Genomic DNA, 25,892 nt, shown 5'->3' on the forward strand with positions numbered 1-25,892 from the left:
TCCGCTGATAGCTAGGATTAGGTTGATGTGGTAGGGATTACCTAGATTGCACGGCTCTGTGTTTTTGTTTTGTTGTTTGTGGCTGTTACATGGTTTTAAAATGATAATTAAAGGTGAATTTTTATCTAGGTTACCTAAGGTTTACAAGGTTATTTGGTTTTTTCTGATTAAGTTTTTTGGCCTTGAATTTAGCTATCAGCTTTCTTGTATTTGGCTATTCAAATATTTTTTCCCCTATTTTCCACCTCTAAAACCTGGGTGCGTCTTATAGTCCAGTGCATCTTATAGTCCGAAAAATACGGTAAATACTTCCTTAACTCATTATTATACAGCTCTATATGAACTTCATATAGCACTTTTTCATTTACTTGTTCATAGGCACCATTTTATTTATTTTATTTCAGGGGGATTAGCACTGCAGCCTTGCACCCCTGGGGTCCTGCGTTCAAATCACATCAAGGACAACATCTGCAAGGAGTTTGTAGGTTTTCCCCGCGTTTCCGTGGGTAACCTCCGATTTCCTTCCACACTCCAAAGACATACTGATAGGGAATCTAGATTGTGAGGCCCAATGGGGACAGTGTTGCTAATGTCTGTAAAGTGTTGTGTTATATAAGCATGTAAAATAAATAAACTTACAAGCAGGGTTGCCAACTTGATTTTTTACTATTTCTGGATAGCTAATAAAAAAATTACAGACAGTTAATTTTTACGGACATATTGAAAACCATAATAAATACATTTATATGTGATACTGTTGTCTATTATTTTGATATGAAGACATCAGCTGCATTCACCGAGAATTGTTAAAAGTAAATACAGTCATAACAATATGTAAAAGTTTCTTAAGCCTCAAAGGAATCACACAGATGTATTCTTTTTTTTTTTTACAACCTGTCTTGGAATTATAGATAGTTGGCAACTCTGCTTACAAGGATTTAAAAATCTATTCACAAAGGATATAAGATACAAAAAATACAACACAAGGCTGGTTTATTTTGATAGCAGTCTTACATTTTGAATAATGGAACTGTGCATTGATAGTACCCAAAGTTTATTTATTATATAGGATATTTACAGTGAATTTTTTATATATATATCGTGTTTCAAATAAAACACCAAACACAAAAGATACTTGATACTGTATATTTTCCTGAAGAAAGTATAGGCAAAAAGGTGTCAACTTAATTCATCCTTGTTGTGATGATCATTGTGCATAGTAAATGGTATCAAAGATATAAAAATATTTCTATCAGCAGCTGATAACAAATGGATCCATGAGAACAGTTACTCTGTGAACACAAAGATGTCGTCTTTGGTAAAGCCAAGATCTTCTAGGAACCTACAAAAAATAAATGACAAGAAACATGCTAAATAAATTTTGTAATTTTCAGGTTTTTTTTTTAAACTAAATCCATAAATGTCTACAGTGTGTCCTTAAAGTCATGGTGCACTTTTGATCAGTCACTGGAAAGCAACAAAAATCGATAGAAATGTGAAATCTGCTCCAAATAAAATAAAAACTCTCCTAGTTTCATACCCATTCAGTGCAGTTCGATGTGGGCTCCATTTGTTGCCATACACACATCCACACGATAGTGAAGTTCTTGCCACACACGGGTAAGGACGTCTGGTGTAACAGAGTGAATAACGTCTGTGATTCTCTGTTTTAAGTGATAAATGTTGCATTTGCTACAGATATGTTTCATGAGATTAACAATGATGCAAGATTTTTGCAGAAGACTGTTTAGCGATGAGGCGACCTTCCATAACGTCCGAATATGGGCTGCTGAACATCCTCATGCCTACGTACACCCCTAAAGTGAACGTGTGGTGTGGCCTGATGCATGATAAGGTGATAGGCCCATTTTTTTTTCGCAGAGCAGTCTGTGACGGCAAACACGTATCTTGACATGTTGGAATTGTATGCAGTGCCACAATTTCCAGAAGGTGTAATCTTTCAACAGGACGGCTCTCATCCACACTACGCCACCATTGTTCGTGAGTTTCTGGATAGAATATTCCCCCGGCGGTGGATGGGCAGGGGTTCTGTCAAGCCATGGCCACCACGATCCCCGGATCTGACGCCCTTAGACTTTAACTTTTGGGGTTATGTGAAGTAACATGTATACATTGAACATATCAACGACATTAATCACTTAAAACAGAGAATCACAGACGTTATTCACTCTGTTACACCAGACGTCCTTATCCGTGTGTGGCAAGAACTTCATTATTGTTTAGATGTGCGTAGGGCCACAAATGGAGCCCACATCGAAATGAACTAAATAGGTATGAAATTGGGAGAGTGTTTCTTTTATTAGGAGCAGATTTCACATTTCTATCGTTTTTTGTTGCTTTCCAGTGACTGGTCAAAAGTGCACCATGACTTGACGGACACACTGTATATTTCAGAGTAGAAAAATAGTTTCAAGCCAGTTGAAAAGTCTTGGATATCAGCCTTTCATACATTCTTAAACATTCTAGCAATGTTTTCATACATGTTATCTTCCATAGAGTTGTGCAGACTTGAATAGGAGATGGGTAGCCAAGTGCTGCTTCATTAGAACCATTAAGAATGTTGGCACTAATTACATCTATACAATAATCGCAAAAAAAAATTGCCTTGGATGGTCATTTTTTAATCTAGATAGGTCATAACTTTAATACCAATTCAGAATAAATTTTAGAAATTTATCTGTATAATGACCCATATTGATGTATGATGGATTTGATAGTTTAAAGTATTTGCCTTGTTTTGAGTTGCTTAAGAGGATATATAGAATAATAGAGAATGCTTTACAAGACAAAAGCATAACTTGCTCTTGAGGACCTGACACCTCTATAGGTTCTGCCACAATTACAGTTGAGTTCAGTATGCTCCTATTCCCTAAATTTCCACAGATTGCAACATTCTACAGATCACCCAAGGTTCACAAAGGCTTTATCCTACTCAAAGCAAGTCACACTATACGATTTACCAACGATCACGACCAGCGATACGACCTGGCCGTGATCGTTGGTAAGTCGTTGTGTGGTCGCTGGAGGGCACACAGACAGCTCTCCAGCGACCAACGATGCCGAGGTCCCCAGGTAACCAGGGTAAACATCAGGTTACTAAGCGCAAGGCCGCGCTTAGTAACCCGATGTTTACCCTGGTTACCAGCGTAAAAAAACCCAAACACTACATACTTACATTCCGGTGTCCGTCAGGTCCCTTGCCGTCTGCTTCCCGCACTCACTGTCTGCCGGCCGTAAAGTGAAAGCACCAGCACAGCGGTGAGTCACCGCTGTGCTCTGCTTTCACTTTACGGCCGGCAGTCAGTGAGTGCGGGAAGCAGACGGCAAGGGACCTGACGGACACCGGAATGTAAGTATGTAGTGTTTGTTTGTTTTTTACGCTTGTAACCAGGGTAAACATCGGGTTACTAAGCGCGGCCCTGCGCTTAGTAACCCGATGTTTACCCTGGTTACAAGCGAACGCATCGCTCGATCGGTGTCACACACACCGATCCAGCAATGACAGCGGGAGATCCAGCGACGAAAGAAAGTTCCAAACGATGTGCTACGACGTACGATTCTCAGCAGGGTCCCTGATCGCTGCTGCATGTCAGACACAGCGATATCGTAACGATATCGCTGGAACGTCACGGATCGTACCGTCGTAGCGACAAAAGTGCCACTGTGTGACGGTACCCATAGTCTCAGGCATGGACAACCTCTATGTTGACAAGATGTTGAGGTCTTAATGTCTTATGTTAAAAGAAAACACCAACTTATTCAAAATGTTGGAAAGTATTGCTTTGGAGCTAGATAAAACTGGCAAGCATCAATGTATTCCGACAGCCCCCCCATGAGAAGGGGCTGGAGCTGTGAAAAATGACAATGCCAGGCTGAATGTTACTCGAGAAACTGTGAGCGGGCTCTATGATCTAAACATGCTTCCACTGGATGTGGTATTTCCAAACTTGTCTCCAATTGCACACTCCTAAGATGTCATTGGTTGGGAATTGCAACTGTCAGCAGCAGATCTTCATAATTTGGAAACCCAATACATTGAGCATGCAGAATGTTCATAAGACAACCATCAATAACCTCACTGGTAACATGCCAAGATGTGCAAGTGTGCGTATAATTGCATGTGGTGTTCATACATGATACTGAATGACTCAACACTTTTTGAAAATTTTGCTTCCATTTTTCCAACTCTTGCATATTATTAGAATGTTCTGCATATATTTGATCGAAAACACATTCAAAATAAAAAAAAAGGTAATACTGTTGTGGGTTATTTTACTGCTGTGGAACTACTGAAGACGGATTGCAGTTGACTTTGTAGCCTTAGCCATAGGTAGAAAAGACGTGTTACCACTGAAAAATTGCCATGTTCATCTCCGTTCATTACTAAATGTGTAAAATAAGACACAACAGACAATATTTAGCATGAGTGTATGACAGTACAACAGTATAGTAATAGTGAGACCAGAGTAAAAATGATGTACACACGTGGTTGAAATTGTTGGTACCCCTCGTTTAATGACAGAAAAACCCACAATGGTCACAGAAATAACTTGAATCTGACAAAAGTAATAAAAAATCTATGAAAATGAACAAATGAAAGTCAGACATTGCTTTTCAACCATGCTTCCACGGAATTAAAAAAAAAAAAAAAAAAAAACTCATGAAATAGGCCTGTAAAGAAATGATGGTACCCTTAAAGGGAACCTGTCACCCCCAAAATCGAAGATGAGCTAAGCCCACCAGCATCAGGGGCTTACCTATAGCATTCTGGAATGCTGTAGATAAGTCCCCGATGTATCCTGAAAGGTGAGAAAAAGAGGTTAGATTATACTTACCCAGGAGCGTTCCCAGCTGTGGTCCGGTCCAATGGGCGTCACGGTCCAAGGCCTCCCATCTTCTTACGAAGACGTCCTCTTCTTGTATTCACGCTCCGGCGCAGACGTACTTTGTCTGCCCTGTTGAGGGCAGAGCAAAGTACTGCGATGCGCAGGCGCCGGGAAAGGTCAGAGAGGCCCGTCACCTGCGCACTGCAGTACTTTGCTCTGCCCTCAACAGGGCAGACAAAGTACGCCTGCGCTGGAGCCGCAGCCTGAAGACAAGAGGACGTCATCTGATGAAGATGGGAGGCCCCGGACCGGACCGCGACACCCATCGGAGCGGACCACCCCTGGTTGAGTATAATATAACCTCTTTTTCTCATCTTTCAGGATACATCGGGGGCTTATCTACAGCATTCCAGAATGCTGTAGATAAGCCCCTGATGCCGGTGGGCTTCGCTCATCTTCGATTTTGGGGGTGACAGGTTCCCTTCAACTTAATATTTTGTTGCACAACCTTTTGAGGCAATAACTGCAATCAAATTATTCATTTAACTGTCAATGAGACTTCTGCACCTCTTGACAGGTACTGTATTTTTCAGACTATAAGACGCACCCAGGTTTAGAGGTGGAAGGTAGGGAAAAAATATTTGAAGCAAAAAATGTGGTAATTTAATAACATACTATCACATGTGGTGTTATTATATATAATAGTACGTTATTATGTTGGAAGCTACGGGTAGAAGATAGTGCTGCGGGACCAGTGTGGTGTCTGTAAAGTTCTATATGAAGATGCTGGAGGGTGAGTATAAGAATGGGGGCACAGGGCTTATATTTAAAGCACCACTCCAGCACTGAAATATAACAGTGGCGTGCTGCTTTAAGATCCCACGAGAGAACTATAACTCCCAGCATTTCCTCCAGATCCTATGACATGCTGGGAGTTATAGTTCACCACAGGAGTGGCAGAGTGCATTTTTATGTGTTGTAATTTTAATTAATCCTTACTTGTGCAGGTCCTGCAGCCAGCCACGCTGTGGTGATGAAATGAAGAGCTGCAGCATCCCATGACCACACAGAGCCCTCCCTCTTATTGCCTTTCCACAGGTCATGTAAGAAGCTTGCAGATTCTAGTACATGTCTTCAGTAACTGATTACATAATGAAGAGGGAAGGCTTTGTGTGGTCATGTGATGCCCCAGCCCGCCCTCTTCATGACCTCACACAGGTCCTATGACGGAGAACTCAGCATCCAGCACAGCCCAGCCGGGGCTGTGCTGTCAGGTATGCGGCGATCCCTCCTGTGGCCCCCTGCTCTTGCCCCTCTCCACCAGACACACAATCTCCCCAGCCGCTGCAGGAATCCGGTGCTGGGGAAACCATGTGTGTCTGCTGTTTAAGTGAAGGAATATTCATTTGCTGCTCCTCGCTCACTGCTCGGTGCTGACAGGTGGGCGGGGAAGCAGCAAATGTATATTCACTTCACTTTAATCATCGGGACCACGTGGTTTCCCCAGCGCTGCATTCCTGCAGTGGGGACATTTTCCTGCCTCCTGTGAGTGCAATCCCACTCTGTCACTGCCCCCCATCCCCACATGTTACATTTGGACCATAAGACACAACCACACTTTCCTACCAAATCTGGAGGAAAAAAATGAGTCTTATGGTCCGAAAAATATGGTATTTTGACCCACTCCTCAAGAGAAAACTGCTGCAGTTGTCTCGTGTTTGAAGGTTGCCTTTTCCAGATGGCATGTTTCAGCTCTTTCCAAAGATGCTCAATAGGATTTTGGTCAAGGCTCATAGAAGGCCACTTCAGAATAGTCCAATGTTTTCCTCTTAGCCATTCTTGGGTGTTTTTAGCTGTGTGTTTTGGGTCATTATCCTGTTGCAAGACCCATGACCTGTGACGGAGACCAAGCTTTCTGACACTGGGCAGCACATTTCTCTCTGTGCCAGATGCAGCAAAACAGCCCCAGAACATAAAGCCTCCTCCATGTTTCACAATAGGGACAGTGTTCTTTTTTGATATGCTTCTTTTTTTTATCTGTGAATATTGAGCTGATGCGCCTTGCCAAAAAGTTCCATTTTTGTCTCATCTATCCATAGGACATTCTCCCAGAAGCTTTGTGGCTTGTCAACATGTTGTTTGACAAATTCCAGTCTGGCTTTTTTATGGTAGAAAAAGATCAGAACATCATAACACTAAAGCAAAGGGTATGTACACCCCACCAAGTAAAGCTATGACTGACAAACACTAGCCAGTTAACCCATTTCTGACATCTGATGTAATAGTCTGACCATGTGCCCTGGGCCTGTTTGAACAGGCATGGATTATTACATCATCACGATCGTCCACGCACACAGGTTGTGCGTGGGCAGTTGCCGAGTGTCAGTTGATTCTAGCAGCTGACACCCGGCACTAAATGCTTTAAGCGGTCACGCAGTGCTCCCAGAACTTTAACCCCCAGAACGCTACAATCGAACGCAATCACGGCATCCTGGGAGCTGGCAGACGGATGACAGCACCTCTGCCCTTGGTTCGGAGACCCAGCGGTATGACGCTGGATCCCCAACGCTGCCATAGTGACCGAATAGACAAAAAATGTTAACACTAAAGGGGCAATAAATACCTGTACCAGATATGTGTATTAAAATTTACTTAGGTGGACCCCAGTGAAAACAAGTAGAGTGAGTGGAAACCACACATATAAGCATTAAAAACCAACCACCAGTGCTAGGGACCTAACTCCAAGAAAATGACATGGCAAGGATATACTTATAATCACAATAATTCTTTATTTGTAATGGCAATAACATATATATATATATATATATATATATATATATATATATATATATATATATGCACATGTTGGAAAAGTATATATAAAAACATATAATGATCACAGAGATATAATCACAAAAATATCACAAAAGTATATAAAAGCCTAAATAGCTAAGTAGCTCTTGTCTATATATACATTTTTGTATGTATGTAATGTCATATTGGTTGGTTTCACATTTTTCGTATACAACTGTCACTTGCTTTTGGGTATGCTCTGTATTTAGGTATGCTTTGTTATATCTGGGCTTAAATTGAGTGTGCGCTATTGTTGTGGCGTTGGCGCTGGTATGCGCTATTTCCCCAGTACATTTTCAATATTTCACCTTATTTGTGTATTAATTCACTGGCATCGCTATCACTCCTAGGGGTCAGATGCATTTTCATGATCTTTATAGTAATGTCTGCAGCCGCGGACTTCTTTAAAATGGCCGCCGGGTGTGCGCATGCCCGCTGCCGTCTGGGGTGTTCGTCTTCAGCTGTAGCCGTCTCTTTTTAGCAGGGCGCGCGTCATTTGACGTCAATGGGCGGACTTCCGCCATACGCCCGCCCTGCTATGACGGCCAAGGCGATGACGCGCCTCGGACGCCACCGCGCATGCGCCGCCGACCCGGCCTTATTTCTGGTTTTAAACATATTTAAACACATGAGACTGGCCACACAGTAACCCTGCTGAGAAAGCGATATACGCGAAACGCGCGTCCAGGGGAGCCACACTTGGAGGAGACACCCTTACCAGCAATCACGATGGGTAAGCCGGATATAATTCTTTGATGTATTACAGGCACCACGTTGTTGTATCACTTATATTGAAGGAGCAACTGGTGGGACCCTATATTAGACATCTAATGGTGTTAAAAGGCTGGTGTTAGGGATGATAGGCTGATATATGTTAATATGTGACTATGTCTAATCCTCCTTGTGTTGTGGCTATTTACACGTTTCCTCTCCATCTCCGTCCTGTGTGTGCAGAGTGCCTACAGCACTCATTGCACTGCCAGCATTAGTTTGTATTTTCTTATGATAATGTTGAGACTATTTTTTGATGTATTTTTGATATGATTATTGAATAAACGTTATACCTTTTTATTATTAATTATGGTGTCATGGATGTTTTTGCTCTGTTTTTCCGTATTAAAAAAGCCTAAATAGGTACAAGGTACACCAAAAGGGAGGATTAATATCAGGACTCTCATAAAAATCAGGGATAAAAAATATAGTGTATACCACTAGTGCTAAAAAAATTATAAAAACGTATATAGCAAGTGAGCATGTAACACCAAAAATGACTATGGGGTTAAATAAAATAACCCATCATATAACCAGGTCATGGCTAACCACCATGTAAGAAAAAGTGCAAAGTGCAATCAATGTGGTAGGGAACCAGGTTGTAAAAAGGTGCAAAGTGGCAATTTGTAAACAAGGGGGTAGTGAGGGGGATCATAAAAGAGTTCCTGTACCTTAATGGTGTCACCGAATCCAACCAATGCGCACCCCCATAGTGACCTAATGTTGTCATGAAGACACTGAGGTCACCAGAGCTAGGAATGTTTCTTGATCATGCGCAGAGCATGATCAGCAACTTTCTCTGTCAGTGCAGAGCTGACAGAGTGCATACTATGGGGATGCTGCTGCATCCCCATACTATACAAGCGATCTGCCTGCAAAAAATGATAGTCCCATAGTGGGACAAACTAAAAGTAAAAAAAAAAAAACTTTTTTGAAAAAAAATTGTAAAAATTTTATAAAAAAAAAAATCAAAAAATCAAAAGATATTGTATCTATAAATAAATATTTGTATGAAGAAAAAAACAAACAATAAAAATACACATATTTGGTATCGCCGCCTTGTCTACGACTCGACCTATAAAACTGTCCCAATTAGTTAACTTCTTTAGTGAACACAAGCCGCCATACAGATCATTTAGTGTAAAATTATTTCGATGTAATTGTACTGACCCGAAGAACAAAACTGCCTTATGAATTTTACCACACACGATAAATCCTGAATTGCTGGTTTTTATTCAATCTGCTTCCCAAAAATAGGAATAGAAAGCGATCAAAAAATGTCATGTGCCTGAAAATGGTACCAATAAAAACGTCAACTTGTCCCGCAAAAAACAAGACCTCAAATGACTCTGTGGGCCAAAACATGGAAAAATTATAGCTCTCAAAATATGGTGATGCCAAAACAATTTTTTTGCAATAAAAAGCATCTTTTAGTGTGTGAGAGCAGCAAAACATAAAAACCCGATATGAATCTGGTATCGCTGTGATCGCACCGACCCGAAGAATAAAGTCGCCTAATCATTTATACCACACAAAGATCGGCATAAAAAATAAATTAAACCAATTCTTCACCTACTGTTGATTTTTTCATTCTGCCTCACAAAGATTGCAGTAAGGCTCTGCAAACATTAATCCTGTGCTCTGCGCTGAGCCCATACACCGGGGTTTCCATGTAAACATCTGAAATACCTGATTCAGACGGAACCTCTGGCAGATTCCCTATAATGAAGCAGATGGAGGCACTGTGGACGTCGTCTGACCCGTCATCTGGCGGTGTCCATCTTTTCAGGCATGCATAAAAGTGCCGTCGGCCACAGTTTTGTGCACTTTTGAAAAGGACACCCCTTAACAGAGGCCAGATGGAGTCCAGAGTAACTCTGCTGCCTCATTATAGTGAATGGATCCCTCAGAGGTTTCATCTGAATCACATCACTAAGAGATTTAGGTGGAAACCCAAAAATGCTCAGCGAACAGAGCCAGATAACTGATCTCTATCCCTCTCCTAGTGTATCCTCACCCACCCCCTGCAGACTGTGAGCCCTCGCGGGCAGGGTCCTCCCTCCTTATGTACTCGTGTGCCTTGTTATCTACTCATGTTTAATGTATTTGTCTATATTTGCCCCGTATTCACATGTAAAGCGCCATGGAATAAATGGCGCTATAAAAATGTATAATAATAATAATAAAATAATAATAGTTACGTAAAATGTTCCCAATAATAATAATAGTGAGTGGCTCCCTCGCGGGTTTCAACTGAGTCATGTCACTCGGAGATTTAAATGGAAACCACGATTTTAGTGCTCAGCGTAGCACGCAGGATAAAATGTTCCCAATAAAAGCTTCAACTTAATCCCCCCAAAAAATCAAGCCCTCACTCAGGTCTGTCATCTTTTAACAGAAACATAAGGGGCATCCACGTTACTGGTAGTACAAAGGCTCTGGAAAACCAAAATGCCTCCATAACCCTCAAAAAGAAATTCAGAAAATTCTGTGCTCCCAAATCTAAATGCCCACCCCCTCCCATTCTGAGCACCACAGTGTACCTAAACCACATATAGATCGTCCACATGTTCGGCATTTCTGAAGCAATGAGAGCCCGCCTAACTTATGGGTACGTGTCTCCAGAAGCATGGGCTTGTCATAACGTACTTGTGACTGCAACTTAGTAGTCACTACAGCATACTGGTTACTACAATGGCAGTTTGTAATTTTCACTCGGCAACATTCATTGCTGCTGGTTTCTGGAAAATACCCATGGAGTCAAAATCGTCACTACAACTGTAGATAAATTCCCAAAGGGGGTATAATATCCAAAAACAGGGAAATTTAAGGGTGGATTCTGCTCTTCTAGCAATTAGGGGCTCTGTATATGGAGTCTGCAAACTATTCTAGGAAAATATACACTCTAGGAGGCAAATAGTGCTCGGTCCCTCCCGAGTCTCTCCGTATGGCTAAATAGTACTGTACAGCAACATATAGGGTATTGCCACGTTCAGTAGAAATTGTGGGACAAATTATGGTGCCATTTTTACCCACTTCTTGTGTGAAAACGTAAAATCTGGAGCTAAAACAAAATTTTGCTGGTAAAAATTTAGTTACCGTATGTTTTCATCACTGCCCAATTGTATAAAATTATGTGACACATCTGTGGTTTGAATATGATCACTGCACCCCTAGTTGGATTCATTCAGAGGTGTAGTTTGTAAATTGGGGTCACATATAGGGGGGATCTGCTGTTCTGGTCCTCATGGGCTTTCACACCTGCACACCATAACAGTAAAATCTGCGACAAAGTGGACCCCAAAATATGTTGTTCACTTCACTTTTTGCCCAGCAACACTGTTTTGCCCTTTTGAGATTTTATCTCGTTTTTTCAGATTGAAGCACGATGTTTTTTTATGGTGCACAAAAATGTTTTTTTTTTCTGCACTACTTATGTAATTATACACAATTGGTACACACATTTTTGCACCCCTTTTACTGTTATCTTTTATTTTTTTTTTTTTTATTTTTTATACATGTTATTTTACTATACATGTATTCAGTGTTGTAACGGATGTGCGGCCTCACAATTGAAATTGTTTTTACATACATTGTCCTTTTGGCTCCTATTGTTTTTAACTTTGTTAGTATTATTTAATAAAGTATTAATTTTCCATTTTTTGGACTTTTTGGTCGGTTGTTTTGCTTTCTTTTTTGCCCAAAATATGTTGTGCAGATTCTCCTGTGTACGTCAATACATCATATGTGAGGAAAAACTAATGTTTGGCACACAGCAGGGCCCAGAAGGGAAGAAGCGCTGTATGACTTTTTGAATGCAAAATTTGCTGGAATTGAGAGCAGATGCCTTGTCGGATAGACCCTGATGTGCCTAAACAGTGGAACCCTCCACAAATGACTAACTAGACCCCTTTAGAAATTTATCTATAGATGTGGTGAGTATATTGAACTAACAGGTGCTTTACAGAATTTTAACCCCTTCAAGACCATGCCCTTTTCCGTTTTTGCGTTCTCGTTTTTCGCTCCCCTCTTTCCCAGAGCCATAACTTTTTTATTTTTCCGTCAATATGGCCATGTGAGGGCTTATTTTTTGCGGGACAAGTTGCACTTTTGAACGACAGCATTGGTTTTAGCATGTCGTGTACTAGAAAACAAGAAAAAAATTCCAAGTGCGGTGAAATTGCAAAAAAAGTGCAATCCCACACTTGTTTTTTGTTTGGCTTTTTTGCTAGGTTCACTAAATGCCAAAACTGACCTGCTATTATGATTTTCCAGGTCATTACAAGTTCATAGACACCAAACATGTCTAGGTTACATTTTATCTAAGTGGTAAAAAAAAATTCCAAACTATGCTAAAAAAAAAAAAAGGACCATTTTCCGATACCCATAGCGTCTCCATTTTTCGTGATCTGGGGTCGAGTGAGGGCTTATTTTTTGCGTGCCGAGCTGACATTTTTAATAATACCATTTTGGTGCAGATACACTCTTTTGATCGACCGTTATTACATTTTAATGCAATGTCGCGGCGACCAAAAAAACGTAATTCTGGCGTTTCAATTTTTTTTTCTCATTACGCTGTTTAGCGATCAGGTTAATGCTTTTTTTTATTAATAGATCAGGCGATTCTGAATGCTGCGATACCAAATATGTGTACGTTTGATTTTTTTGTATTGTTTTATTTTGAATGGGTGATTTAAACTCTTATATTTTTTTTTATTTTTTTCATATTTTTTCAAACTTTTTTTTTTTTTTTTTTACTTTTGCCATGCTTCAATAGCCTTTATAGGAGGCTAGAAGCTGGCATAGCCTGATAGGCTCTGCTACACAGCTACATGTATCTTAATTACAGGCTTACTATGAGCCTTACCACAGGGTGGCGCTTATAGCAAGCCGGAATCAGTAACCATAGAGGTCTCAAAGACCTCTATGGTTACTATCCTTACGCATCCCTGACCCCCGATCATGTGACGTGGGTCGGCGATGCGCGATTTTCCGGCCGAGCGGAAACGCCGGTTAAATGCCGCTGTCAGCATTTGACAGCGGCATTTAACTAGTTAATGGCGGTGGGTGAAAAGCGATTTCACCGGCCGCTATTGTGGGCACATGTCAGCTGTTCAAAACAGCTGACATGTCCCGGCTTTGATGTGGGCTCACCACCGGAGCCCACATCAAGGCAGGGGATCCGACCTCCGCAGTAATAGATAAGGAAAATTAAAAATGAAATCTTTTCTCCGGAAATGTTGATTTAGCCCTAAATTTTTCATGTTCACAAAGGTAGCAGGAGAAAATGGACCACATATTTTTTTTTGTGAAATTTCTCCTGAGTACAGGGATACCCCACATGTGGTCAGAAACGCTTGTTTGGGCACACAACAGGACTTTGAAACGTTGAAGATGAGCTATTTGATTTTTGGAGTGCAACATTATCTGCAATAGATTGTGGATGATATGTCGCATTTAAAAAACCTCCAAGGTTAACGAACAAGAAACCCCTACAAGTGACCCTATTTTGGAAGCTACACCTCTCAAAGAATTCCTTTTACGGGTTTAGTGAGCATTTTAAACCCACAGGTATTTCACAAAATTGTATAACATTGCCTGGGAAAAATTAAAAGTTACATTTTTTCAACTAAAATGTTGATTTAGCCCAAAGTTTTTAATTTTCAAAAGGGCTCATAGGAGAAAATGGACCACAAACTTTTTTACGCAATGTCTCCTGAGTACGGCAATGCCCATATGTGGTCAAAAACTACTTTTTAGGCATGTGCAAAGCTCAGAAGGGAAGGAGTGCCATATCGGAGTGCAGATTTGCCTGGAATGGTTTGCGGATGCCATGTCACATTGGCAGAGCCCGTGAAAAGTCAGGAGAGCACAACCTCCTATAAGTCACTCCATTTCATAAACTACACCTCTTAATGAAAACATCCAGGGATGCAGTGAGCATATTAACACATGTTTTCCAAAATGTTATAACATTGAGTGGTGAAGAAAGAATTATTACATTTTTACCACTATAATGTTGTTTTAGACCCAGGTTTTACATTTTCACAAGGGGAAATAGGTAAAAATTACCATATGATTTGTTACCCAATTTCTGCTGAATGAGGCAATACCTCATATGTGTACAGTACTTTTGATCACACATTGAGACTCAGGAGGGAAGGAGTGCTATTTGACTGTTGGAGAAGAAATTATTGAAGAATAGTTTGCGGACTCTATATACAGAGCCCTACGTGCTAGAAGAGCAGAATCCTGCCCAATTTGAAAATTACACCTCTCAGGGAATTTATCTAGAGGTCTAGTGATCATTTTGAATCCATGAGTGCTTTGCAGAAACGAGCAGTAGCAATGTATGTTGCTAAGTGAAAATACAATTATGCCATTGTAGTGCCCAATACATTGTAGTTCCCGTACATTGTAGTGCCCCATACATTGTGCCCAGTTTGTGCTTCTGGAGACACGCACCCCGTAAATTAAGTGGGCTCTCATCGCTACAGTAATACCACACATGTGGACATTAACTGTGGTTTAGGCACAATGCGGGGCTCTGAAGATTGGGGATTTTGGATTTGGGAGTGCAGATATCGCCGAATTTCTTTTGGTGGGAGCCATATCACTTTTCTAGAGCCTTTGTGCTACCAGTAATGTAGACACCGCTTATATTTCTGTAAACAGATGATAAACCCGAGTGGGGACTTGTTTTCTTGTTGGTTGGGTAGAAGTTTTTATGGGTAGCATTTTGTGATACAGAACATTTTGGATCAGTTCACATTTATCCTGTGCTCTACGCTGAGCACTTACATCGGGGTTTCCATTTAAATCTACTAGGAAGTAGCAATCCTAATAGTCAATGTTGACCATTTAAAGAGCCTTGTTACATGACTTAGGATAAAAGCCAAAACCAGAATCTCAATTTGCAGACATTGTTTCAGGGTACTGCCCCTCATTAGTGCAAAGTGTGAGATCTGGTTTGGCTGTATGAGAGGCGTCTAAAAGGGATCCATTGCAGCTTAAAAGTCTCATCATGTCGGCATGTTTAACATGTCACTCACCACAAGGAGAAACGTTACCCCTTAGATCCCAGTCGCCTCTCACACAGCCAAACAAGATCTCACAATTTGCACTGACGAGGGCCAGTACCCCAAAACACAGTGTCTGCAAATTGAGATTCTGGTTTTGACTGTTATCCCAAGTCATGTGACAAGGCTTGTTAAAGGGTCATCATTGACTTTTAGGATCGCTACTTCCTATAAGTGGCACTAGAATTCTAGTCCTCTTCCTCTCTGAAGAGACAATTTGCATCAAAATCTACAAAATACATGAATTGGATGAAACCCACAAGGTATACAATCACGATTGAGGTAACAGATACACTCTGGACCCTCTGGCTTCTGTTTAGCGGCATCCAGCTTTTCAGAGGTGCACAACACTTTGGCTGACCATACTTTTATGCATGCCTAAAAAGACGAGCATCACCGGATCATAGGCCAGATGGCGTTCACAGTGCCTGTATCTGCCTCATTATAGGGAATCTCCCATCTGGGGGATCTATCTGAATCACATATTTCATAGATTTACCTGGAAATCCCGATGTAAGCGTTCAGCGAAGGACTCCGGATAAATGTGAGCCAAACATTACTGCGATCTTTGGGGGGCAGAATGAACAAATCAACAGTAGGTGAAGAATTGCTTTTATTTATTTTTATATGCCATTCCTCGTGCGGTATAAGTAACTAGACTAATTTACAGTTCGGGTTGGTAGGATTACCAGATTTATATAGATTTTTTATGCTTGGCTGATATCAGACACTAAAAGACGCTTTTGTTTTTTACAAAATAAAGTTTTTACGTCACCATACTTTGAGAGCTATAATTTTTCTATATTTCTGCAGACAGAGTCATGTGAGGGCTTGTTTTTTGAGTGTCGAGTTGACATTTTTATTGGTAAAATTTTTGAGAATATAACATTTTTTGATTGCTTTTATACTGATTTTTGGGAGGCAGAATGAACAAAAACCAGCAGTTAGCATTTTTTTTTTTAATGCCGTTCACCGTGTGGTAAATGTGATGAGGCATCTTTATTCAACGGGTCAGTATGATTAATATATATATATATATATATATATATATATATATATATATATATATATATATATATATATTTTTATATATATATATATATATATATATATATATATATATATATATATATATATATAAAAAACAGCACTCCCAATGTGAACACGTGCAAGCTGCATACTGCAACACATAGATAAAAAAGATCACAGCAGCACATGTACATGAATCGGCCATGTTAAAACACAGACAAATGTATTTGTAATACCATTTTTATTTATATTTTTGATCGTTTTCTATTCCACTGGTTTTCCAGCCGTTTGATGAAAAAGCATAGTTTTTTTGCCACCTTTTTTTTGTAAGGCATTCACTGTAGGGGTTAACTACCGGTAATATAACAGTTTTATAGATTTTGTCATTCTGGATGTAGCTATACCAAATGTGTGACCTTTTCTTATTTTTATTTTCACCTAAACGTTTATTTATTTGTGTAATATTTTCTTTTCTTTATTTTCTGTGGTTTTTTTTAAATAATGTTTTCAATTCTCTTCATTTTCTTTTTTTTTTACTTAAGGTACCGTCACACTAGACGATATCGCTAGCGATCCGTGACGTTGCAGCGTCCTGGCTAGCGATATCGTCCAGTGTGACAGGCAGCAGCGGTCAGGCCCCTGCTGTGCTGTCGCTGGTCGGGGAAGAAAGTCCAGAACTTTATTTGGTCGCTGGACTCCCCGTAGACATCGCTGAATCGGCGTGTGTGACACCGATTCAGCGATGTCTTCACTGGTAACCAGGGTAAACATCGGGTAACTAAGCGCAGGGCCGCGCTTAGTAACCCGATGTTTACCCTGGTTACCATCCTAAAAGTAAAAAAAAACAAACACTACATACTTACCTACAGCCGTCTGTCCTCCAGCGCTGTGCTCTGCACTCCTCCTGTACTGGCTGTGAGCGTCGGTCAGCCGGAAAAGCAGAGCGGTGACGTCACCGCTCTGCTTTCCGGCCGCTGTGCTCACACAGACAGTACAGGAGGAGTGCAGAGCACAGCGCTGGAGGACAGACGGCTGTAGGTAAGTATGTAGTGTTTGTTTTTTTTACTTTTAGGATGGTAACCAGGGTAAACATCGAGTTACTAAGCGCGGCCCTGCGCTTAGTTACCCGATGTTTACCCTGGTTACCGGCATTGTTGGTCGCTGGAGAGCGGTCTGTGTGACAGCTCTCCAGCGACGCTGCAGCGATCCGGATCGTTGTCGGTATCGCTGCAGCGTCGCTAAGTGTGACGGTACCTTTAGTCCCTCTATGGGGCATTAACTTTTATTGGTCCCATCACGGGTCTCATGCATTGTAATGCACCAGCACTGCAATGCATAAGAAAAGTGATATTACACAGGTAGATCGACTGATAGACACTGCCAATGGCACAGGTCATCGTACCTTCCACACCAGGAGGTCATTGTTTGACTGCCGGGTATCATGACAACCATCGGCAACGATTATTTCGCCATAGGTGTGCCATGGTGGTGAGAGAGGGTGGTCCCTCCCTCTCACAACCTTAGAAATGTTGCAATTGCTCTCGATTGTGGCATCTAGAGGATTAATCAGTCAGGGGTGGTGTAGGCACTGGCTGTTACTACAGGAGCTTGGCTGTTAGCTGAGCTGTGCTCGTGCAAGAGGTACAGATATTTCACGATCACAGTGATCGGAGTGCTGGGACCGAAAATATCAGTCCCTACAGCTCTTCCCATGCCGCTCAGCTGTCAGCGACAGCTGTCGGCATGGAACGGTACAGTTTTAATCCGTGACGTACATAGTAAGTCGAGAGGCAGGAACTGAAGCCGGCTCATGACGTACTATGTATGTCATTATTCGTTAAGAGGTTAAACTTAAAATAACTTGTGCTTGAATATTCTTGTATACATAGGAGGCAAACTGCACTATTGCTTTACTCACAAATTTTAGGACACTGCTCTGCACTAGACAGTGCCAGTTGTAAGTTATTTGGGGGCGTCACATGGATACTCAGGGTGCAATAAGTCATTGGGCCTATACTTCAATCATCCTGTCCTTGCCTCTAATGGCGATTTGGATGTACACTTATATACGTGTCTGTTTTAAAACATCACTGTAGAGTAGGAGCAGGACTGCATGGACGTTTAACCCCTTCGCGACATGCGGGAGCTGCTTTCACGCAAACACCGGTATATGAACGGCACTGAGATTGTGTGGGCTCAAGCAGAATGCCGCAAGGAATGGGTGCGGGTGTCAGCTCTATGTGAGAGGTGACAACCTGCAGCAACGCCCACAATCGGTACTAGTATAGATTGCAAATGTTTAACCCCTCTGATGGTTCTGTCAATAGGGACAGCGACACTGAGGAGCATGACACAGGGAGTGAGCTCCCTGTCTGTTCCTATCAGCACAATGCGATACGATTGTATTGTGCTGATGATCTCCATGGTGACCCAGGCCCGCAAGATGGCCGCTGGGTCCTTCAGGGTCCTGCAGGAAAGGTGGATTGTGACCGCTTGCTGAGAGCAGGAGCTCACACACCTCCTCCCCTGCCTGTCAGACGCTGCTCTGATGCCCTGCAGTGCAGAAATGATCTGTCGGTATAACAATGATGTCCCATAGTGGTACAATGTTAAAAAAAAAAAGTTATTAAAACACTGTAAAAATATTTTTTTAAAATTGCCAAATAAAGAACAAAATAAATATATTATTCCAATAAATACATTTATGTAAAAAAATAAAATAAAAAAGTACATAAATTTGGTATTTGGTGGTAACGACCCACTTGATAAAACTATCCCATTCGTTAACCCCTTCAGTGAACACCATAAAAAAACAAGGTGAAAAACTATGCTTTATCATCATACCACCAAACAAAAAGTGCAATAAAACGCAATAAAAAAATTAATGTAAATAAAAATAGCACCGCTGAAAATGTCATCTTCTCCCACATAAAACAAGCTTCCATAAAGCTTTTAGTTTTTACTGTGTAAAAGCGCCAAACCATAAATAAGATGTAAATGGGGTATCGCTGTAATCGTACTGACCCAAAGAATAAAGCTATCTTTTCAATTTTGCAGGAACAGTAAAGGAAAACCTCAAAAAAACAATTCCTGAAATGCTGGTTTTTGTTCATACTAGGTCCCAAAAATCAGAATTGGAAGCGATCAAAAAATGTAATGTACTCGAAAAACATCAACTTGTCCCGCACAAAAGAAGCTATAACATGACTATGTTGGACAAAACATGGAAAAATTATAGCTGTCTAAATATGGTGATGCAAAAACTAGTTATTGCAATAAAAAGCATTTTTTAGTGTGTGACAGCAACCAAACATAAAAACCTAATATAAATTTGGTATCGCTGTAATTGCACCGACTCAAAAAATAAAGTCGTCTGATCACTTATACCAAACGAGGAACGACGTAAAAAATAATTTAAAACCACTTCTTCACCTGCTCTTGATGCCTCCAAAAGATCGCAGTAAGGCTCAGCTCATATTGATCCTGCACTCTGCGCTGAGTGCTTACACTGGAGTTTCCTGGTAAATATCTGAAAAAAATGATTCAGACGGAACCCCCCGCAGAAGATTCCCTATAATGAGGCAGATGGAGTCACTGTGAACGCCATATGACCTGTGATCTGGCCATATCCATCTTAGTAGGCATGCATAAAAGATCAATTGACCACAATTTTGTGTACTTCTGAAAAGGAAAAAAGAGGCGAAACAGAGTCCAGAGTAACTCTGCTGCCTCATTATAATGAATGGATCCATCGGGGGTTTCATTTGAATCATGTCACTGAGATATTATGTAAAATGTTCCCAATAAAAGCTTCAACTCAATCCACAAAAAAGCAAGTCTCCACTCAGGTACGTCATCTGTTAATGGAAATATAAGGGGGCTCCTATATTACTGGTAGCACAAAGGCTATGGAAAAGCGTAATGACTCCTCACCCTCAAACGAAATTCTGCAAATTCTGAGCTCCCAAATCCAAATGTCCCCCCTCCCTTTTGAGCCCCATTGTATCTAAACTACATTTAGCGCCCACATGATTGGCATTTCTGTAGTGATGAGAGCTTGCCTAATTTATGGGTCCATGTCTCCAGAAGCGCGAGCTAGGTATAATGTACTGGTCACTACAATGTACTGGTCACTTCATCATAAATAAATTCCCAAAGGGCTAAAAAACATTTTTGTGGGAAAAATGTGATTTTTTTATTCTCACGGCTCAACGTTATAAACTTCTGTGAAGCACCTGGGGTTTCAAGGTGTTCACCACACATCTAGATAAGTTCTCTGAGGGGTCTAGTTTCCATAATGGGGTCACTTGGGGGGGTTTCCACAGTTTACACATATAAGGGGCTCTTCAAATGCAACATGGCGCCTGCCATCAAATTTTGCATTCAAAAAGACAAATTGCACACCTTCTCTTCTGAGCCCTGCCATGCACGCAAACAGTAGTTTTGCTCCACATATTGGTTAGCGGTGTACTCAGGAGAAATTGCACAAAAAATTGTATCATAAAACTTCTCCGGTTACCTTTGTTAAAATTCAAAATTTGGAGCTAAACATTTTTGTGGGAAAAATGTGATTTTGTTATTTTCATGGCTCAACATTATAAACTTCTGTAAAGCATCTGAGGTTTCAAGGTGCTCAAATGGTGTCACTTGAGGGGATTTTTTCACTGTTTAGGCACATCAGGGGCTCTCCAAACATGAGATGGCGTCTACTAATTATGCCAGCAAATTTTATATTAAAAAAGTCAAATATCGCTTTTTCCCTTCCGAGCCCTGCTGTGCGCCCAAACAGTGGTTTTCACCCACATATGGGCTACCGGCATGATCATGAGAAATTGCACAACAAATTGTATGGTGAAATTTCTCCTGTTAAGGTACCGTCACACATAACGATATCGTTAACAATATCGTTGCTTTTTGTGACGTAGCAACGATATCGTTAACAAAATCGTTATGTGTGACAGCGACCAACTATCAGGCCCCTGCTGGGAGATCGTTGGTCGCTGGGGAAAGTCCAGCACTTTATTTTGTCGCTGGATCTCCCGCTGACATCACTAAATCGGCGTGTGTGACGCCGATTCAGCGATGTCTTCACTGGTAACCAGGGTAAATATCGGGTTACTAAGCGCAGGGCCACGCTTAGTAACCCGATGTTTACCCTGGTTACCGTTGTAAATGTAAAAAAACAAAAACTACATACTTACATTCCGGTGTCTGGTCAGGTCCCTCGCCGTCAGCTTCCCGCACTGACTGGTGAGCGCCGGCCGGCCGTAAAGCACGCTGTGCAGCGGTGACGTCACCGCTGTACTTTACGGCCGGCGCTCAGTCAGTGCGGGAAGCTGAAGGCGAGGGACATGACCAGACACCGGGAATGTAAGTATGTAGTGTTTACAACGGTAACCAGGGTAAACATCGGGTTACTAAGCGCGGCCCTGCGCTTAGTAACCCGATGTTTTTTTCCCTGGTTACCCGGGGACTTCGGGATCGTTGGTCGCTGGAGAGCTGTCTGTGTGACAGCTCTCCAGCGACGCTGCAGCGATCGACATCGTTGTCGGTATCGCTGCAGCGTCGCTTAGTGTGACAGTACCTTTACTCTTCTGAAAATGCAAATTTTGGAGCTAAAAAACTTTTATGTGGGAAAAATGTGATTTTTTTTATTTTCACAACTCAACATTATAAACTGTGAAGCACCAGGGGGTTCAAAGTGCATAATCAACATCTACATCTAGATAAGTTTCCTGAGGTGTCTAGTTTCCAAAATGGTGTCATTTGTGGGGGGTTTCTACTGTTTAGGCCAGAGGTGTTAAACTGCATTCCTCGAGGGCCGCAAACAGGTCATGTTTTCAGGATTTCCTTGTATTGCACAAGGTGCTGGAATCATTCTGTGCAGGTGATTAAATTATCACCTGTGCAATACAAGGAAATCCTGAAAACATGACTTGTTTGCGGCCCTCGAGGAATGCAGTTTGACACCTCTGGTTTAGGCACATCAGTGGCTTAACAATCATGACATGAAGTCCACTAATTATGCCAGCAAATTTTACATTGAAAAAGTCAAATGGCATTCCTTCCCTTCTGAGCCCTACCATGCACCCAAAGGGTGGTTTTCCACCACATATGGGGTATCGGCATGCTCAGCAGCTGCAGTATTGGGGAATGACAAGGAATGGTCACTCATGGCTACCTGCAAACCTGACTCCACCAGCAGGAGCTCCAGTGAACACCAGCTGCTTAGCTAGGCCTCTCCTAGGTAAGCCTGGTCCAATCACACAGAGGGTACACGAATCACCTGCACAACCTTAAAAAAAAAATGTAAAGGCTGTTAACTGTTCCTGTTCATTTTCAACCAAACAATGCACTGGCACGTTTATATATCTAACTGAATATTTTCTTTTTAATAGGGAAAATCTAATATATAAAGCTGAATGTGTGTGTGTGTATGTATGTCCGGGATTGGCATCTGCACCGTCGCCGCTACAGCCACAAAATTTTGCACAGTCACACGTCTGGACCCTGAGAGCGTCATAGGCTATGTTGTGAGGTGAAATTTTAACCCCGTGCTTTCCAATTCACCAAACAATTTTGCCCCTATCTACATAATGGGGAAAAAGTGAAAGGAAAAGTGTTGGAGGCGTCGCAGCTACAGCCACAAAATTTTGCACAGTCACACGTCTGGACCCCGAGAGCGTCATAGGCTATGTTGTGAGGTGAAATTTTAACCCCGCGCTTTCCAATTCACCAAACAATTTTGCCCCTATCTACATAATGGGAAAAAATGAAAGGAAAAGTGTAGGAGGCAAATTGACAGCTGCCAGATGTGAACAAGGGGGACTTAAAGAATGAGAGCGATGGAGCCAAAGAGTATATACCGTACAGTTGCTAAGGTGGGGCCCCGACATGGGATACTCACCACACACGGGGATATGAACACACACACAAAATGCGCCACACACTACCACGTGCTTGAACACATATTACCCTCAGCACACATTTCACCACAAATACACCAACCTCGCCACATAAAAGTCGAAACACAAAAGTCGCCACTCAAAACTTGCCACGCGCAGAACTCTCCACATGCAAAAACTAGGCTCTTGCAAAACTCGCTACAAGTGCAAAACTCACTTCATGGAAAACTCGCCACACGCAAAACTTGCACACCCTGAAAAATTGCCACATGCACAAAAGTTGCAACACATGCAAAAGTTGCCTCACACAAAACTTGCACATACTCAAAAGGCACCACACATAAAACTCGCCACGCGCAAAACTCGCCATGCGCAAAACTTGCTGCACACAACTTGCTACACTAACCTGTCACATGCAATTCGACACACAAAAAGTTGCTACACGCATGTTGCCACACAAAACTCATCTCACAAAAGTCGCTACATGCATGTCGCCACACGCAACTCAACACACACAACTTGACAAACGAAACTCGCCCTAAAACACACACAAGTCTGGTATTATCCTTCAAAAATAAAAATCTGATTAATAAGCAGACAAACTACAACAAATGTACCATATAGGAAATACGGCAGCTGTCAGTCACATGACCTGTCTATTATGTGTATGTGGGAGCTAATATATACTGCCAGGGGGAGGGCTTCCTGTTGGCTGGGGATTTATCAGGCTGCCAATTTAGCTTACAAATACTGAGGTAAAAATACTGAGCAAATAACGTGTGAACGAGGTCTAATACAGGAGGAGATGACACACAGGTATATACTATATACAGGGGAGATGACACACAGATATATACTATATACAGGAGAGATGACACACAGGTATATGCTATATAGAGGAGGAGATGACATACAGGTACACATATATATATATATATACATATATATATATATATACAGGAGGAGATGACCTACAGGTATATACTATATACAGGAGGAGATGACACACAGGTATATACTATATACAGGAGCAGATGACCTACAGGTATATACTATATACAGGAGGAGATGACATACAGGTATATGCTATATATAGAAGATGACATGCAGGTATATACTATATACAGGAGGAGATGACACACAGATATATACTATATACAGGGGAGATGACACACAGGTATATACTATATACAGGAGGAGATGACATACAGGTATATACTATATATAGAAGGAGATGACATTCAGGTATATACTATATATAGGGGAGATGACACACAGCAGGTATATACTATATACAGGGGAGATGACATACAGGTATATACTATATACAGGAGATGACATACAGATGTATACTATATATAAGGGAGATGACAAACACGTATATACTGAGGTGATGAGGTGAAAATGAGAGGTGTGAGGTGAAAATGAAAAGGTGTGAGTGCAAAATGAGAGGAGTGAGGAAAAATAGTGGAGTGATCAGAAAATGACAAGTGTTAGGGGGGATTGAGAGGAGTGAGGGAGAAAATGAGAGGCGTGAGGGAGAAAATGAGAGATGTGAGGGGGAAAATGAAAGATGTGATTGGGAAAATGAGAGGCGTGATGGGAAAATAAGAGAAGTGAGATGCTATAACTAACCACAGATATTTACTATGCCCAGGCAATGCCGGGCTCTTCAGCTAGTATAGTATAAAAATGATGAGAAAGATTTAGAATTAAATTCAGAAGATACCAGCAGGTTGTTTATCAAAAAATGCAATATTCGAATATGTGCAAAAGTGCTACAGTTTATTTTTAGAGGAATATAACTTATAAAATTATAGGCTGATAAAAGTAATAGACAAAGCGTCAACACCATCTGATTACATGGTTATATATAGTTCTGAGGGGTGAGGGGATTGTTGTATTAGCCAGTCGGCAAAGGAATTAGGTGTTGCTAGGATGGTTCGGTGTGTATAAAAGCAGAAAACCATCGACTTAGAGGAAAAAAGCTTGTTTTTATCGCTCAGCAATCCATACAGTCTAAAAATGCTATTTTGACAGACTATGTACATTTTATAACTAATGGTTTATATTCAAAATCTTTATAAAGTAAATAGAAAACCATAGCTTTGATAGTGTACTGCTTTCATATGCCTTTTTATGTTTTTTATTTTTACTGTATGTTGAAGGAAGGAACATAAGTGGCATTTACCTGTGCACTAATTACGGTATATTTTGTAGTATAGAAATGTTTCTACAAGGTGGGCCATTTATATGGATACACCTGGGTGGGCCATTTATGAAGTTGCATCCAAAATGTCTGACTTCAAAATGGCTGCCATAGTCACCACCCATCTTAAAAAGTTTTCCCCCCTCCCATATACTAATGTACCACAAACAGGAAATTGATATCACCAACCATTCCCATT

The 25,892-nt window shown here is 41.2% G+C and overlaps 1 protein-coding gene across 1 annotated transcript in view; it reads right to left on the bottom strand.

Moving 5' to 3' along the window:
* Positions 1 to 649: 649 nt before the first annotated feature.
* The window catches only part of CYB5R4 (cytochrome b5 reductase 4), a 261,934-nt gene continuing 236,691 nt past the window's right edge, over positions 650 to 25,892 (bottom strand). The window contains exon 15 of the mRNA XM_069726422.1: positions 650 to 1,342. Within this exon, the coding sequence (XP_069582523.1) occupies positions 1,288 to 1,342 (55 nt within the window). The 3' untranslated portion in view covers positions 650 to 1,287. The remainder of the gene's footprint in view (positions 1,343 to 25,892) is intronic.

This window comes from Ranitomeya imitator, chromosome 5, assembly GCF_032444005.1.
Source record: "Ranitomeya imitator isolate aRanImi1 chromosome 5, aRanImi1.pri, whole genome shotgun sequence".
Lineage (NCBI taxonomy): Eukaryota > Metazoa > Chordata > Amphibia > Anura > Dendrobatidae > Ranitomeya > Ranitomeya imitator.